The sequence below is a fragment of the Meriones unguiculatus genome, chromosome 9, assembly GCF_030254825.1.
Source record: "Meriones unguiculatus strain TT.TT164.6M chromosome 9, Bangor_MerUng_6.1, whole genome shotgun sequence".
Lineage (NCBI taxonomy): Eukaryota > Metazoa > Chordata > Mammalia > Rodentia > Muridae > Meriones > Meriones unguiculatus.
This window is the reverse complement of record NC_083357.1, coordinates 54,308,848-54,327,265: the sequence shown is the minus strand read 5'-3', so window position 1 is coordinate 54,327,265 and position 18,418 is coordinate 54,308,848. Positions and strand designations below refer to the sequence as shown.

Genomic DNA, 18,418 nt, shown 5'->3' with positions numbered 1-18,418 from the left:
AGGACAGATACCCATGTCTGTTGAGCCATCCTTCAGGGTCGAATCAAGGGTCTTTCTTTAGAGCAAGCACCTGTCCCTGAGTTATATATCAGCTCCTGTTTCCCTGAGTTTCCAGACTCTGTGTGTAGCTGAGGCATGTTCTTCTTGGTCATCTCCTGCTCCAGGTTCCCTAACTCAACACAACCCCAGGCTCATGTCAAAATGTCCCTCTTCTCCACTGTGCTCCACCTAGACTCTCAGGCAGGTATGGTGTGGGAGGAGCTTCAGGCTCTGAAGGCTGGGAGGAAACTCAGCAGGGTCAGGTCTGGCAGGGTTCCTGGGTGGAGCTGACTGCAGGAGGAGGGACATTTAAACAGCCCCTATAGCCCAGTGGTTGGTTGCTTGCTTCTGTCTCCAGAGGCTCCACAAGCACCATGAAGAGGCTGCTGTGCTCTCTGCTGGGGCTTCTGTGCACCCAGGTTTGCTGTGAGTCTGGCTGTCCACATTCAGGGCACCTGAGGGGACATTGCACATGGAGGGGTGGGGAAAGCAGCTCAGGAGTCCTGCAGAGCTCCCACCTTCTCAGAGGACATGGGGGTGCATTCAGGGCTCAGGGGAAACTGCAATGACAGCCACCTGTATCTCTTTTTCTGTTTCCAATCAGGGGTGAAAGGGCAGCAAGTGGAGCAGAGACCTGCGACCTTGGTAATGCAGGAGGGAGAGAGTGCAACACTGCAGTGCAACTTCTCCACCTCTGCAAACCGAATGCAGTGGTTTCACCAAAGTCCTGGAGGACACCTCATCAGCCTGTTTTACATTCCTTCTGAAACAAAGCAGAGTGGAAGACTGACATCCAAGACAGCCCCTGTGGAGCATCACAGCTCTTTGTACATTTCCTCCTCCCAGAGCACAGACTCAGGCACTTATCTCTGTGCTGGGGTACACAGTGCTCCCCACACACCTGCAGCCTGTACACAAACATTCTGCTGGGTGGGTGTGGGCCTTTTCACTCACAAGAAATTAGGAAGCCACTGCAGAATCCCTGCCTGTTTTAATAAGGGGAAGAGAGAGGAAGGTTGGTACTGGGAGGGGGAGAGTTGAGGGAGGTGGATTCAATTGGGAAATTTAATGATTAAGTTGTGAAGAAAAAATTAAAATAGAAAAGAACATAAAAAGAAGAGCAAAATGTGCAGACTCTGTAAATGAATGTGTATAGGATAAGGACAAATATTTTGAATGAGGATAGAGGTTGTCTGGTTTACTAAAGTGGTGGTTGTAGGTTCTTTTTCAAGATCCATGACTTTACTAAAAGATGGAGGCCATTGCAGAAAACCACAACCAATCAGGATGCAGAGCTATGGGTCCTAGTCACAAGGAACATATCTGCAATGTAACTCCTGCACCTGCTCAGGCTCTGGAAACCCTGAAGAAGACAGGAGGAAACATGGTAAGAGCCAGAGGATCAGAGTTTGCTGTGAAATTGTTCCTTTTAAGAATGTCACCATAGACATGTCAATGTAGATGGGGTAAGTGCTCAAATCCTCTGTCCTAGACACTGAACTATTTGCAACTAAGGAATGCTGATAGGGAGAGAAAGAGTCTTTCCCAGAGATGAGCACAGCAACTGGTAATCCAACACTGATCCGTCAGTCCTGAAAACATACTTACATGTAACAGCATCAAGACTTAACAGGTTTTACATGTGTATTTATGAATAAACATGTATATACATACATACATATATAGCATAATTAATGAAAGATGTGGCCACAAGTTTGAAAGAGAGCAAGGAGGAATAGTTGGACAGTTTTATAAAAAACGAAAAAATTATATTATAACTATATAATCACTTTATAAGATGAGATTGTTATAATCTCAAAATAGTAGAAATATTGAAAATGTAGTAAAAATATTTTTTGTGACTTAATAATCATCATGTGTACAAGTGGTTTATATAAAGGGCAAATAAAACATACCTTATGTCAAATCTAATCATTTATTCATTTCATAAAGCTGTATTGGAAATAACAACATTGTCATTTCATTATGTCTTATGATTGGCTTCTCTCATTTTCCAGAGTGAAGTGGTTTTAGGCAAGATAGAGAGATACGGAATCATGATGATGCATGGAGGAAATGGTAGAAGGGAAGGATAGAAAATATGCTATAGCTGACCTCAACAAACACAAAATCTTTTTCCATCTCAAAAGTATTGGCTCCAGAGAAAGATTCAATGCATTTCCTCAAGGCCTGAGTTTTTTTTTTAACTGATTCTTCTTGAGTTTCACATCATGTAGCCCAATTTTCCTCATCTTGCTCTCTCCTCATATCTACTCTCTGCCCTTGCAACATCCCCCACAAAATAAAAAGCAAGGAAACAAAAAGTAAACAAAAGAAAGCAATGCATAGAAGACATCTCATCATGGCAGCTGTACAGTGTGTCACAGTGTGTCCCATAGTACACCCTCTGTCCACACATCTGCGCGGACAAATGTTCATGTGAGCATTTGGTCTGGATTGAGATCTCTGGCTTCTCTGTGATACCATCAATAGTGGATCCTCCCAGTTGTCTTGTTGTCCTGTGTAATGGAGATCCTGCAGATTTAGATCAGCAGGACGAGCCTTTTTAAAATTCCTATCAGTTCCAAGATGATATAGATTTTGGGGTGCTCCAATTCAAAATCCTGGATCTGGGCCTGTGGTAGCAAATCTGGCAGCATACTGGCTCTACCTTATCAGCATACCCAGGGGGAGCTCTCTGTACTGCTCAGGTTAGACCACTCCATGCCACCATTGGCAGTAGGCATTGTCAGCTCTCCTGCTCTAATGCTCTCAGGAACAGTTCACCCCCCTTTTAAGCTCAGGACACTTTAGAGTGAAAACCTTCCTATTTGGCCACTGAGGGGCAGTGCTGCTTCAGAGCAAGTGAAGGCTGTGGCTCTTCCACAGACTCCTCAGAGAGCTAGGATTTAAAACTATTTAAATAAGTCAAGCATTATTGTCTATGCTGCTTAAGTTTAATTAGAGATCATGATGGAAGATATTTGTCAACACTATGTGCCCAGGATAAACAGATATAGTATAGGTAAATGGCCCATAGTGTTGAAAAATAAGAATTTGCAAGTGAACACTTTACAAGATGCACACTATCCTTCAAGGCCATAATTACCTCTTTTAATGTACATTTCTGAGTTTGTCACCTTCACTAGGTTCACTCTCCAGCTTTATTGATAAAACCTGTGTCTAAATGTATGTTATGTGTCCTTTCTACTGTGAAGTCTACTCACGATTGAAGCCAGTTCAATCTTCTTCTCCACCAGGATATTCTCTGGCTGGGTTGGGAGCAGTGTCCACACCCTTTTCTTCACCATCTTGTCTAGACAGACAGGTGCCTTTGGTATGCTTCAGTTTTCAGTTCTTGAGTGTTGAGTCTATGTTGAAGATAGAAACTGTTCCTGGTGTGAAAGACACCCAAGCATTCAGCAAATACATAGCACTTCTTCTATATCTCTTTTTAGTTTTTTTCAGCTTTCATGTCTTTGTATTCAGTCACAGTCTTTAAAACGTCAAGCAAACAATTAAGGAACACACAGTTCATTTATTAAAAATCAAAACAAAACAAAACTAAATTATTTTTGGTGCTGTCAGAACTCCCTCACCAGTGATTGTGGGCATCTTTGTCCAGCATCTCTCTCCTGTCCTTGCCACAGACCTGTTTTCACCAAGCAGCCATCTGTGTCATTAGAAAGACTGTTCAGTGCTGGTTGGTGCTACAATGTAGATATGCCAAAGAAAAGAATATATCCTTGTTTTCATTGAAACTGTTAAAGTTTTTAATAGGTACAGGTGAAAGCTCAATATATATATATATATATATATATATATATATATATATATATATGTGTGTGTGTGTGTGTGTGTGTGTGTGTGTGTGTGGGTGTGGGTGTGTGGGTGTGTGTTTCAGAACTATTTGTGATTTGAGACACTCAGGGAATCATGGAATGTTTCTCCTACAAATAATGGATATAGTTTATGTGAGGTAGATGTGTGGCTGAAAGGATAAGAAAAAGAGAAAATAATAAAAAATATAACAAAGCAACAACTCCTCCCCTACGCATGTTTAAGAATAACATGTTTGGACAGATTTTTATTTTTTATTTTATTTTGGGGGAGAGTTTTAGGTGTTGACACAAACACCAGTCTTGTTTTGCAATTAAAATGTCCTTCAGTTTTAGATCTTTCCATTCTACCTTCTGAGAGCTGGAATTTAGGTATGTGCACCATGCCCACTTTATACCTGCTAGCAACCAATGTCAGGGTCTTGGAGGTGCAAAATCTACTGACTGAACTACATCCCTAGTTCTTTCTCTGAGACTATGGAGCATGGACAATTGTCTGCTGTTGGACTTTGATATTTTTATTTTTTAATTGGGCCTGTGATGATATATATATATATATAAAACATATATAACAAAGTTCTTTCTGTGATATAACTTCCTTATATTCTTTTAACTTCTCTTGTTATAGAACAGAGGTTCTCTACTTTAGGAAATGCTTTTTCATTTATTCTAAGCTTCCACTTCTATGCCTTGTTGATATCAACAGAGAAGCTGAACTGGTTTTAATATTTGTATTTTATCTATGATATTACATATAAGGAACTTACTCAATGTTTATGTAGACTGGCTATGAGAGTAGTCGAAATGCTGCATTCTTGACTGTGTCCTGTCTAGGATGCAGAATATTTTCTACCTTTCCTCACTGATCTGAAGACCAAAGCCTTTCCAGAGTAGATCTTTCTACTAAATTTTACTTTCTTTTTACAGGTATAGTCTTACCTACATTTAGTTAACCTGGTGTTTATTTTTATAAGAATATAATGAAATTTTAATAAATTTTTCTCTGTAAATGGACTTATGTAAGTGGACACATACAAATGATTATAAGAAATTTAAAATTTTTCTTAAGCGAATGGAGCATATATGTTCCTTGGTTCATTTACTCACAAACTTAGCTGGCAATGGGATAGTATAATTCATTGTCTGTTTTCAATGAACTTTGTTAATGTATCCAATAAACCCTAAATGATCTGGAACTGAAAAGACAGCTCAGTGATTAAGCATGCTTGATGTATTCATCCTAATCTTGCTCTCCATGCTAGGATTCTGTCTGCCTTAAGTTTGCACAGGCCTTGTGCAGACTGTCACAAAACTGCTCCTTCATAAGTTCAGCTGCCCTGCTGTATCCAGAAGACACTGTTTCCTGTAGTCATCCACCATTCTGGTCCCAACACTGATTTTTCTTCTGCAATGATCCCTTAACCTTGGGAGGAGAGCATGTGGTAGATATGTGCCATGAGGATTGACCATCCCACACTCTCTTCTCTGCACGGTGGCTGACAGTAGGCGCAGGGCTAACCATTGACCAGTCCAGTGAGTTTCTAATGAGGACTGAGAGCTCCGTTCATCTATGTGGACATGATGGGAAGACATTAGGAGTTGGATTCATACTATAAGCATTCAGTAGACTACTATAGTCAATTCTCCCATAGGGCATATGACATTATCAAAATTATCAAGACACATTAATTGTACAAATTACTGGGTTTGTTGTGAGATTTTAATGTATGCCTATGTGACAATTTCCTTGTATTCATCTTGTCGTCACTCTCTGTTGTTCTCTCCTTTCCCTTTGTCCCCCTTACACTTCCCTTACTGGTTTGTCTAACTTCTACTTTCAAATACTACTTTCTTTTTCTTTACTCCTTTTTTCTTTTGTTTTTGATAGTTCATTTGTTTTTACAAATGAGAACACATACATATTGTGTATGTCTACAGGTCTGCTTTATTTTGCTTAACATTGTGTCCTTCAATACTATCCACTTTCCTACAGATGGCAGGAACTCATATTTCCTTGCAGCTGAATATGACTCTGTACCTTCAGGTACAATATTCTGTCCATTCATTGGTTGACAGGTGGTACCTAGGCTGTGTCTACATCTTGCGAGTCACGAATGGTGCTATAATACACATGCATGTGCAGGTGTCTCTCTCATGAAACGACCTCTTTCTCCTGGATAAATGTCCATAAGTGATATTAGTTGGATCATTGGTCTTTCTTCCTTCCTTGCTTCCTTGCTTCCTTTCTGCTTTCTGTCTTTTCTTCCTCCTTGCCTTCCTCCCACTCTCTTCTTTTTTCTATCAGAAAATCCACACTATTCTGGGTGTCTATATTAACCCACATTTCTATCAGTGTGTGATGGAAGAATTATAATGAGGAGATTTGTGATTCTCATGACTCTATTTTTAGCAATACCAAATTTGAAATCAAAGGAGAAGTGCTTCCTCTGTGAGAAATAGCTTTAGGGAGTGTTTGTGAAGGGTGGAGCCAGCTGAAAGAACTGAGGTGCCTGTGAAGTTGGAGTCAGTGTTCTGTGGGAGAGAAAAGGCCACCTGAGTTCTCCCCAATCTTCAGTCTAGGAGGAATGGACAAGGTCCTGAAAGCATTATTTTTAGTCCTAGGCCTTCACCTAGCTGGTGAGTCATGGAGGAGAAACCACATATCTCAGGGTATGTGATTGATTTGGAGGCAGGAGGGAATTGGGGCACCAGACAAGTCATTAGTCTTGAAACCATCAGCAGACAGTACATCCTCAGGAACCTAACACCATTTGCTGTTTCCCTGCACAGGGGTGAGTGGCCAGCAGAAGGAAAGACACGACCAGCAGCACGTGAGACAAAGTCTGAAATCTCTGACAGTCTGGGAAGGAGGGACCACAGTTCTGAACTGCACTTATGAAAACAGCGCATTTGACTACTTCCCATGGTACCAGCAATTCCCTGGTGAAGGCCCTGCTCTCCTGATAGCCATACGTTCAGTGTCTAATAAAAAGGAAGAAGGACGATTCACAGTCTTCTTCAGTAAGAGCGACAAACAGCTCTCCTTGCACATCGCAGACTCTCAGCCTGGAGACTCAGCCACCTACTTCTGTGCAGCAAGTGCACAGTGCTTCGCAGACACCTGCAGCCCAGACCCAAACCTGCAGCTGAGGCTCCAGCAAAGCCTGCAGCGGGGCTGAGCCTAGAGGGTATGCAGGACCAGGTGACAGGGGGCACTGTGAGTCTAAGGGTTAGACTCCCTCAGCCCAGAGACAGATCAAGATGAAGTCTCAGCATTTTCTACATTCTCTGTTTGCTCCTCAAGAACAGCTGGAGTTTCAGATCCATTTCCTTAACTGGTTTAGAGGATTTTTTTTTCATTTTTTAAAATTCATTATTTACAGTATTATGTCTTCATGTATGCCTGCAGACCAGCAGAGGGCACCAGATCTCACTATAGATGGTTGTGAGCCACCATGTGGTCACTGGGAATTGAACTCAGGAACTTTGCAAGGGCAGTCAGTGCTCTTATCCTCTGATCCATCTTCCCCAGTCCCTAGAGGATTCTTTTATTCCATGGTTATAGAAATAGTTCTCTGTGTGTGTGGTTTGCAGCAACTACAAATTATGAAGGCCCTGTTCCCTACACTCTTGTCAGTGAAGTTGTTCATGTGTGGTTGTTACAGCCAGTGTCAGGAGACCTTGACTTTGGCCTCTGGGATAGAAATCACATAGTCTTTCCTTCTACATTAATCTCCTTTGATAACCACGTCATTGGGAATTTATATGACCAATGAACTCTTCTACTTCCTCTTGTTTTGCCTCCTATGTCTTCATTTACCTTCAAGAAATTCAAGCATGTAAACCAGAAGGCCCTCACAAGGATACGGGTGTGTTTAAAATAGATAAATGACATCAGTGAGGAGGAAAGAATGCAAATTAGTCATATAATGAAAATACACAACTTTCACTAAAGAAATTATTTTACATGTGTATTTCATAAATGAACAAAATATAAAAATGAACATAAAGGCGTAGTCAATAGAAGCAGCTGCAGTATTTGTGGACATCAGCAAAACACAGAATTAAAGATTCTTTCACTGCCTAATACTTGGCGAGGATTGCTCACTTAATGCTATATAAAAGCCAAAAAGATTTCCAATCAAGAAAAATTTAAATTCATTTTTATGCCACATTGTTAATGGCTTTGGAAGCCATAACATCTTTGGGATCCTAGACAGGAGTAATTTTTGAGGTTTGGTAGGCTAACCTGAGCAACATAGTAAAACTCTGTCTCAGAAAACCAAAACCAACAAAAACAACATGGAAGATATTATACTTAAACATCTAAAGCCTACAAGTTCTTTTTCTTGTCTACAATGAATAGTTTTTCATTATGAAAACAGAACAGTCACATAGGAAAATAAAGTCAATTGGCTCTTAGCAGTGGGAGATATATCTCATAATACCGATATGTGAACTCCTCCTGGTTTTCAAGGTCTTCTATCCCTGTCAAGTTTTAAACTTGAGTCAAAACAAAACAAAACAAAACAAACAAAGAAACCCCAGAATTTCTATCTGATTGAAATAGGCTTCATTGAATACAACAACCTAGAATGGAAGTAAGCAAAGAGTGAAAGCATATTTGAGGATGTGCAACATAGAATTTGGAAACTCTGTGTACCTCAAGACACACCCTGAGCATCCTAGAGAATAAAAGGCTGGAAATAACTTCTAGAGTACTGAGGGAAGGTGAGGGAAAGTTGACTTAGAATAACCCAGTCATCACCACTTGGGTGTCTTCATACAGTTATCAAGCAAATTCTGCTTTTAAAGATTGAACTTTGACATAAATTTCATCATCAGATGCATTTTCAGCATACAGTCAAGGAAAGTCTTCATTCCTTCAGGGTCTGAAGGCAAAAATGTTTATATTGGGCATTGCTCACATATCCACAGATTTGTGAATGAAAGATCATTTAGAAAGGAGTTTTGTTTTCACGAAAACTGTAACAACTGCAGAATAGCATCAAAAGTGGGCATGCTTCCGTGCCATTGAATGACATTGCTAAACATCTGGTCACAGAGGCTCCTCACTCTCTTTCTTCTCCTTCTCAGACTCCTGAAGATTACCACAGAGTTGTGTCATCACAATAATCCTTTGTTGGGGTCAATGGCTCTCCAGGACCCAAACAGAGACTTCAGACTCTCTAGTCTGTTTTGATTTCATTTGCCTGAGCTGCTGCTTTATGGATGTTGAAGTCCCAGTGGTCTGGGGTGAGGATTCATGGTTTGTCTCTGAAAAGAGGCCAGGATTGATGTGAAATATGTGTCATATTTCATCATCAATCAAACCAGGGTCAGGACAGTTGGAAGTTGAGTGAATACAAGCAATACATTAAGGATTCTTGCTGTCTTGCCGTTCTTTCATACTGTCCACCAATTTCAAGTTCTTTCTCTTCATCTCACTTTCAAAAAACAAAAACAAAACACCCCAGACAAAAAAAAAACTAAATACCCACAAAACAAAACCAAAAGTTCAATTAAATTAAAAAATGCCAAAACCAAGCAAAACTCATGGAGCAGGAGTTAGAGAAGAGGAAAATTCTGATTAAAAAATATTGTATCAACAAAAGCATTAATTTAACAGGTAGCAATTGCTATCTCTTTAGAAAGGGGAAATTTCTTTTCTTCAATATAGAGACACTGAGTTTACCGACCATGACATGACTAAGGTAATGCCATCCTGTCCAGACTCCATTTTGTTTCTGCTTAGACATTTCTCAGTCACATCTGCCTTGGCAACACAACCTGACCTTGGTCCAGACATATTGACCAAAGTAAACAATATTTATACAAGCTAAACATGAATTAAAATAGTTGAAGAAGGCAAAAGTTAAGGTTAAATGTCATATTGTGCTGGAAATAACTACTATGTACTGTCAAAACAATTATTAAAAAGTTCCTATGACAATAAAAAAACTAAAGACTGAATGTTGGCTTGTCCTGAGAAAGCCACTCAGGCCTTATCACAGATTGATTTATTGACTTTGATATTTTTAATTTATTGCTTTTATTTGGTTAAAATAGAATTACATCATTTTTTACATATTACGTTAAATTCCTCAAACCCCTTCTATGTCCTTTATCTCTAGTCTCTGCCATGTTCTTCAATAATAACTGCAAAACCATGGGCGCTTTTTCTATGATTACTGTTGTTTAACACAGATGCACACACATACACACACACACACACAATTATGTACAGACATTCTTCTGAGTCTGTTTAGAGCTGGTTCTGTGCACATGATTTCAGTGCTGACCACTTGGTATTGTATCATTAATCAGGGCTCTTCCCTGGGAATGACCATTTCTGGCTCTCAGCAATACTTAGTTGTCTGTAGTTCCTTGTATAGGTACAGGGCACCACGTCATTTCTTCTTCTTTTTTTTTTTAAAGATGTTATTTATTTACACATACATATGCATGCATACATACAGTATTCTGTCTGTATATGTGCCTGCAGGCTAGAAGAGGGCACCAGATCATATTATAGATGGTTATGAGCCACTATGTGGTTGCTGGAAATTGAACTCAGGACCATTGGAAGAACAGCCAGTGCTCTTAACCTCTCAGCCACCTCTCCAGCCCCATGTCATTTCTGTAGTGAAAATTTTCCTTAAAACACACAAAAACATTAAAGGAATATGTTTTTGTTTTTCTCAGGTGTGCAAATATGTGACTGAGTCATAGCAGGTGACTATGATTTGCCTCATGCTCTAACAGAGTTGTGGTTCTTCCAGCTGCAAATAGTTTCTGTGAGTGTGTCAAGTTTGGAATTCTGGGAACTTTTCAGAGGATCTTTAAATGCTAGAGGCCCAAGTAGCAGATCTGCTGTTGTTGGGTGCTTGTTGGTTGATGCTGTTTGTCAAGTAGTTGTATACAAAGAATTAAGAAGTTAGGTATCCTGATGAAGTAGATAAATTTTACCCAAGGAAACTTGACATCCCTAATAAGCAAGAAGTAGTCTACTGATAACTTTGCTCACTTTCACCTTTATTAGTTTTTCTCTAAAGAAATGAAGAACATGGGGTGGTGAAGAGTAAAGGAGAGAAAAAGAAACCCCAAATGTAGCAACGTGCAGGTACAATTTTTCTTGGCTAGTGGTATCATCATTGTTCAGTACTTGCTGTGCAGACATACTTTTGTGGTGTCAAGGCTATTGCTCCCCCATCATTTCTAGCAGAACTTCTTGAGGCACACTTCCTGGTCTTCTTGTTCTTATACTTTCTTGGTGCCCTGTTTTCTTCAATGTTTTTTGGGCCTTTGTTGTAGGAGTCTTGTTGTAGATGTATTTGTTTGGGGTGGTGAAAGTTCCATAATCAGTTGTTTTTTTTTTTTTTTTTTTTTTTAACCAGTTGTGATTTTCTGTGATGGTCTTCCTCTGCTGACAAGAAAACCTTTCTTGAGAGGCATGAGAGGTAATCTTCCAGGTCTTGGTCCAAAGTATAGGGCTTCCCTCAACTGAGACTTGCTTTTGATCTCTGAGAGGAAACCTAGCAGAACAGCAATAGTCAGCATTCTTCTAAGAGCCTCTTGGATTTCCTTGATCAACATATTGAAAAGAGGTTTCCCATGCCTGGCACTTGGTTTCCTGTTAGATGATCCTTCTTTTGAGGGGGTATTGCCAGCCCAAGTGGAATAACTTCATTAAAATATATATGAAATATAATTCCAGGTAAACATGAAGTAATAAATATCCTTAACGGTATTTCAACCATCCTCAGTGGCATTTAACTTCTCTCTGTCTTCTTCTGTGTTGACCTCCCTCCCAACTTTCAAATTAAGCCCAACATCATCCCCATTTTCCTCAATGTCTGATCTCTTCTTGTGGTTCTTTAAATCTAAGCATCATTCTTTAAAATATTTTATTTTATTAATTGCTTTGTGTGTGTTTGTGTGTGTGTGTGTGTGTGTGTGTGTGTGTGTGTGTGTGTGGTGGGTGGAAGCACACAGGTCTGTGTGAGTATATACAACCTTGTATACATACATGGGTGGACACATCTGTGTGCATGTAAAGGCCAAAAGTTGGTGTCCATGCACTCAAAGGTGGAGTTTCAGGCTTTTCAGAAAACATAACTTATTAAATGTGTCCTGGGACATGAACTTCAGTATTTATCATTAGCAACAAGTGCTTTGAATCGTTGAGTTATCTGTTCACCAACCTTAACTTTTATCTTCACTGGGAAGCATTGTCTACCAAATAAATCACAGGAAAGACAAAGCAGTATTTAGAATGAGACCAATTGTCCACCTCAGCACTTAAACCCAGGAAAAACCCAGTGTACTACAAAGCCACGTCTCAGAGGCTGTGGCTATGCAGCTTGCAGGGCGTCCACTCACTCTCTGGAGATCTAGAGCAACTCACTCTCTGGAGATCTAGAGCAAGAGCACAGCCTTGCCACCCTGTGCTGCCCAGGCTGCTGTGGCTCCCATGATCTCCTGCTTAGCCACAGAGAAAGTCCAGGGCATGGGCTCTCAGCACTAAGCAGTGAAATGGGCGGAGAATGTGAATCTGATATCAGAAACTTGTCCCTGAAGTACATGTTGATCTGCTTTTTTTTTTTCCTCATAAAACTGGAGCTCTTTCAGAGACCTGTTTGCATTTTCTCTTCTGAGTGCCTTTAGGGTAATTTCCTCCATTGGGATAATGAGAGCAGATCAAGGATTAAGAGCTATATTCTAAATGGTGATATAGCTGTACACACAAAAACATTCAACAACAAACCCATGTGTAACATGACTCTAATGCTTGCAGGTTATATGTATCTTGAACATATAATATGCTCAAGTCACAGGGAGACCTGCCATGCTTATCATGAAACTGGTTTCTAAATTAAAATACAGAAAGTTTACAAGTGAGATGGAATATGACAGTAAAATGTTACAAAAACTTCTAGGACATGTAACAAGGAGAGTTCTCTGTGTGGCGAAAACAGAACACATCATGTGAGTACAACTTGATGGTAAACTTTTACAAGAGAGTCAGTTTTTTTAGCAGTGGGTTTAAAAATTATTGTAACTTCCCAACCAACTGTGTGTGAATGTGTGTGTGTGTATGTGTGTGTGTGTGTTTGTGTGTGTGTGAACCAGTGGTCATCAATGGTTATCTCTCTCATTTTTGTCACATTTGTTTATTTATTTCTTTTTGTGGGAACTCTTACTTAAACTGAAGCTCATCAATGACTAACTAGTGAGACCCCAAGATCCTCATGTCTATGCTTCTCAGAGCCCTGACTGAAGGAGCAGCCATAGCTTCTGGATTCTTACATGGGTCCTGGAGATCCACACAAAGGGACTCATGATGTACAGTTGTCAACAGACACACTGAACATCTTCTTATCCCCTGAAGACTATTATTTTATTCCTGTTACAATTTGCCAGGGCATAAGCAAATGGGGATCTTCTGGAATGCTGATGGGACAGAATTTGGATAGACTGAGCAAAGGAGGAAGACTCTTTCAGATACTAGTGTTTCAAAGGGAAATTCATGGGTCCAAGGGGACTTAATCATTTTTTTTTATTAAGCTTAAATAGACAATTAGACAATGGATGGAGAGACGATAACATAAGATAATTGTCTACAAGTGAACTACATATCACACATGGCTCATTATGAATATTACTTTGGTTCCCAAAATCATCTCCCTGAATAACACCCATGTGTGCAAAGCTACTTCCCCCTCAGCAGGGATGGATTTTCTCAAACTCCCTATCAGACAAGGATGCAAGTAGATGCCTGTGGTAAGCTACACTTTTCTCTTTGTACATGGAGGTTGTAACCTATGATCACACAAAACCACATTTCCTGCTTGAGGCAATGTCAGAAACACAGGAGGTACAAGTGCTCACTGCGAGGCTCTCAGGCACTGAACACTGAGCTGAGTCAGAGCTGACACACTCATCCAGAGGGACCTGCAACACATGCCTCCCTGCAGCCTGCTCTGTGTGTTGGTGGCCTTGACCTTCTCTGGTATGTACGTTTCACATATAGCTGAGGATATTTTGTAGGAAGTATTGTCCCATGCAAATGGCCATTTACATTGACATGAGAGGGAAAATGGATTGGAGAAAAGTGAGCAGAAATGTCTTCAGTTAAGTTTGTCTTTGGATTTTTAAGGGGCCCTTTTCTTACACTGCTTTGTGTACACTATCATAGGATAGGCTTTTTATTCTTTCCTCTGGTTGTTCTGCAGGATTCAATGTGGCCCAGAAAGTCACTCAGGTCCAGTCAACTACAAGCATTCAGTACGGAGAAGAAGTCACCCTGGACTGTTCATATGAGACAAGTTATTACTATTACCAACTCTTTTGGTATAAGCAGCTTGTTACTGGAGAGATGATTTTCCTTATTAGCCAACTTTCTTCTTCTACTCAGAATGAGAGGAATGGCCGCTATTCTGTCACCATGAAGAAATCAGCCAAGTCCTTCAGCCTTGTCATTTCAGCCTCACAGCTAGAAGACTCGGGGACATATTTCTGTGCACTCTGGGAGGTGACCCACAGTGTTTGAAGTGACAGCACAAGCTGAACAAAAACTGGAGCTCCTTAAGCATTACCCATCAGAGGAGCCCAGCTGAGAAGCACACCTGCGCATGCTGAACAGGAAGTCTCACTGTGCATGCTTCCTCTGTGGTCTGCATCAGTAGTGTGTTTCTAAGTAAAACCTCATCCCAGGCAATTCAGAGACAGTTATGATGAGTGGTTTTCTTTTAATACTTTGTCTTGAAATTATTTAGTTAAAAATAGATCAGAGAATATGTGTAACATTTTCTACAGTTGGGAATATTGCATCACAACAATTTAAAGTGTTAGTTTCTCTTCATATTGGCAACAGCACACACCTCAGAGGAGTTATCTGGAAGAGCAAAGAGCATAATTTTCTTGTGAAGTTACACTCAGAGAAGCATAGTCATCATGAATAAAGTGGTCAGAGACAGATCATAAGGACTTCATCCATGAAATACTGGAAGTTCCTGGGTTATCCTCACAAATCTTTGTCTCTGTATCTGGTACTGAGCCTGAGGTACTGAGGTCATCTAGAGCAGCAATTGGGAAGGACAGTTGCATGAGGGCAGCACATGGGTGTACTGAGACTTGTGAAAATACAGGGAGACCCAGAAGATAATTGATGTCTAGAAGGATGACCCTCCACATCTCCTCAATCTCTTTAGTTTTGGGGAAATTCAGAAGAAGAGATCACATTTGCCAACACAATACAAATAGACTTGACCCAAGACAAACAAAAGTTATAGAAGTGAGGAGTAGAATGTTAATGGTAAATGGATCTGGAACCTCATTGACATTATATGTGCTTGGAGCCTGAATTTGTAGTGGTATAATATAAATTAAACAATATATAATATTAAAAAATCACCTATGCTTTAAGTCTTCTAATGTTGCTTCTTCCATGTTCACCCCAAAACAGAATGACATGGGGAAAGAAAATCTGAGAAATGTGTTTTTGAATGTGTATTTAAAGATTGTTTATATCATGTGTGTAAACTGTTTTGCCAGCATGTACAAGTGTGTACTGTGTGCATGTCTGGTTTTCATGGAGGCTAGAAGGGGCATTAGATTCCCTGACATTGGAGTTATTGAAGAGAATGAGTTACTATAGAATGTCAGGAACTGAATCTGATTCTTCTGCAAAAGCAGCAAGTGATACTAAGTACTGTGTCTAAGTTCCAGCCCCCATTTCAAAGAAATCTCTTGGACTCACCAAATAGAAGTCACAGAATAACTGTCTGGGTTAACAAACAATGCCAACTATTTGTGTCTCCAGGAAGCCGCTCTCATAAAGAAGAACATTTAAAACTGGTAGTTAAAGGTTAGAGATCAACATGCCCAATCAATGAAAGCTGTAAACATGACACAGCAAGTCTCATATCTAAAAGAGGAGATTTCTGACCACAGCCAGACAGAAAGATGAAGAGAACAACTACATAGCAATAGAGAGTAGACCCTGGAAATGTTAATGCATGGCACCATGGTGCTCTCAGTTCAACAAAATAGACACTATATTACATGAAATGTCACATGGACCCCTAATCAGTAAGGATCTGAGACTGCATTGCCTCACTGTGATTTTAACAAACCCTCCTACATAAAAAACCCAGCAAAAGAATCTTCAAAGTTACTAAGGACTTCTGCAAGTTCACCTCTCTGATTTTGGAAGAATTCCAGGCAGACAGGCAAGGCAAGGCTTGGGAAGTACTTAGAGAACTCACTAAATCCCAAAAAACAAAATCTGTTAACAAATGTAAAATTCAAATTCTCTATTCTGAGAAACAAAAGCCTGCTTCTTCATTAGAAGAAAAGTCAGCAGGGGAAACAAATTTTAAGGAAAAGTAAATACATATCGCTAACATCCAATGAACTTCTTTGCAATTGTCCTTCTTAAAGGTTACTCAGTTGGATTCAATGGCATCTACCTGCTGTCTGTGCACATGAGACAGAGGATTGTCAGTTTGAATTCACTCAACATAACAGCTACATTCTGCCTAAAAAAAAAAAACAACAAAATTTCTACAGTGGGAAGTTCACTGGCACACTAAAATATATTTTTGCAATAAAGAAAAAGCCCAAATGAACCCCATATAGAAGAAAGGAAAGGTTTTACTGAGAAAAAGATGGTTGACTTACTTTTAGTTACTGTTAACCTATATGAAAGACTACATATTTCACAATCTAACTCAGACCTGATAACCTTGTATGACGTCTCTTACTTTTCTCAGTTTTGGTGTTCAGGATTGAGACACAACTTTTCTAACTCAATAGCATCTTTCTTTAATATCAGCCAGAATGTAGCACAAGAGCAGTGCCTAAAGTGTAGGGGTTTTTCTTCTGCTTTGTTTTTTGTTTCTTTGTTTCTGATGAGGAGCAGTAGCTTGGAGCAGGGTGACTGGATGCTTCAGTTATGGTGAGATTACTGGTTGCATCTGACCTAAGGGAAGGAGAAAAGGATGCCAAGCCTAAATACACATTGCCCAAGGAGCAACAGATTAAAAAGAAATCATTAACTCAGCTGTTAACAGTGCTGAGTTTCTCAGCAAGGCTCTCTGCAGTCCCGTGCTGTGATGTATAAGGATCCAGAGGGAAAGATTTTCCCAGAAGCACACAGGGCACATTTCCCCTTCAGAGCCTGTGTCCCTGTCCTTTGCCCTGTCTGCCCACAGTGTTGTCCCATCACGTCCCAGCCAGGTGATGCCCTGCACTTCCTGGGAGTCTTTACTCAAAGGCAACCACCGGGGAAGGCGTGGTCTAAATCTTTCCATTTTCCTTCCTTGAAGATCAGGCTCTAGCACACACATTTCCAAATGAGGAAAAGGAAAGTAGTTCATTACAAAATTATTATGTCTTAAATGCTTTTATTGCAGAGATCAGACCTCTACTCTTGCCTGATGCGTCTAAAACAAAAAGGGGGAACTGTAGAGAGCTGCGGAATGCTATGCCTTAAAGATGGAGCTGGTTTTCGCCTTCCACCTTCCCGATGGTGAGTGCTCTCTGTCACGAACAATTCCACATTTGGCTAAGGCCGAGGATCTGGCTTGCTTCCATGTATGTGGACCTATCTGCATTGCACACGTGGCACGCCTGGGTTGGCTACCCAGAGGCTATTTAAGCTGTGGGCTGGCTTTCCCCAGGGTCCGAGGATTGTTCAAGGTTCCTGAATAAACTGCATTGAAAAAAAAAATAAAAAAATAAAAAAACAGAATCCAAATGAACTTCTGAAAGAGTAGAGGAGTCATGGAGTGGATGGGAAAGCATAAGCAGACCCCGAGGTAGAGGCTTCTAGGTCCTAGAAGACATTTGTAGAGAAGTAGCTGGAAGGTAAGGATGTGGGTGTCTAAACAGATGGACACAGGAAAGAGGACCAAGAGGGCCACAAAAGACTCATCACAGAACCAGTTTCCCGAACTCTCAGCCTTCGGGCATCTCTCATTCCCAAGGGATAAAGCTTTACTCTCTCCTCCTCTGAGGCACATCTGTCTGTCCCTGATATCCAGTCCTGTGTCTGTCCAGGGAATGTGCTTTGCAAACCCTAGATGACCATCAGCATTACTGCCGCACCCCTCCCCTGTGTCCTTCCTCCTGGCTCCCTGACTCCCCCTTTGAGCCCTTTCTGATTTTGTGTCACCTGTATTTTATTATTCTTTGTGCTTTCTGCTTCTTTTCCTTTTTATTTTCATTTTCCTGCCCTTCCTTAAGATCTTTTTTCCCCCCTCCCTAATTGTCCTTTTATATTTCCATGGAGAATGACATTCCTCTTCTTAGCTATGTATGTATAAGCATTAAAATCTGGGACCTCATGTGAGAGGAAACATGAAATATTTGCATTTTTGAGACTGAAAATATAAAAAGGAAAATAAAATAAAATGAAAACCAAAGTTTTTGACTGAATCTCTAGCTAACCTCTACTTAGTCTGTTGTTCAAGAACTTTGCTATTTCGCTGAGCTCTTTGCTGCCCTCTAGTGCTCATGAGTTAAATGTCTAGAAG

The 18,418-nt window shown here is 40.3% G+C and overlaps 3 gene segments (V, D, J or C); all 3 read left to right on the top strand.

Moving 5' to 3' along the window:
- The first annotated feature begins 413 nt into the window (after nt 1-413).
- LOC132656260 (T cell receptor alpha variable 22-like) lies at nt 414-2,135 on the top strand. The segment is given in 3 exon segments: nt 414-465; nt 644-969; nt 2,058-2,135. Coding segments are annotated over 3 exon segments (456 nt in total).
- Nucleotides 2,136-6,463: 4,328 nt separating this feature from the next.
- Nucleotides 6,464-7,057, top strand: LOC132656468 (T cell receptor alpha variable 23/delta variable 6-like). The segment is given in 2 exon segments: nt 6,464-6,515; nt 6,669-7,057. Coding segments are annotated over 2 exon segments (441 nt in total).
- Nucleotides 7,058-13,841: 6,784 nt separating this feature from the next.
- On the top strand, nt 13,842-14,455 carry LOC132656471 (T cell receptor delta variable 1-like). The segment is given in 2 exon segments: nt 13,842-13,890; nt 14,114-14,455. Coding segments are annotated over 2 exon segments (366 nt in total).
- The last annotated feature ends 3,963 nt before the right edge of the window (nt 14,456-18,418 follow it).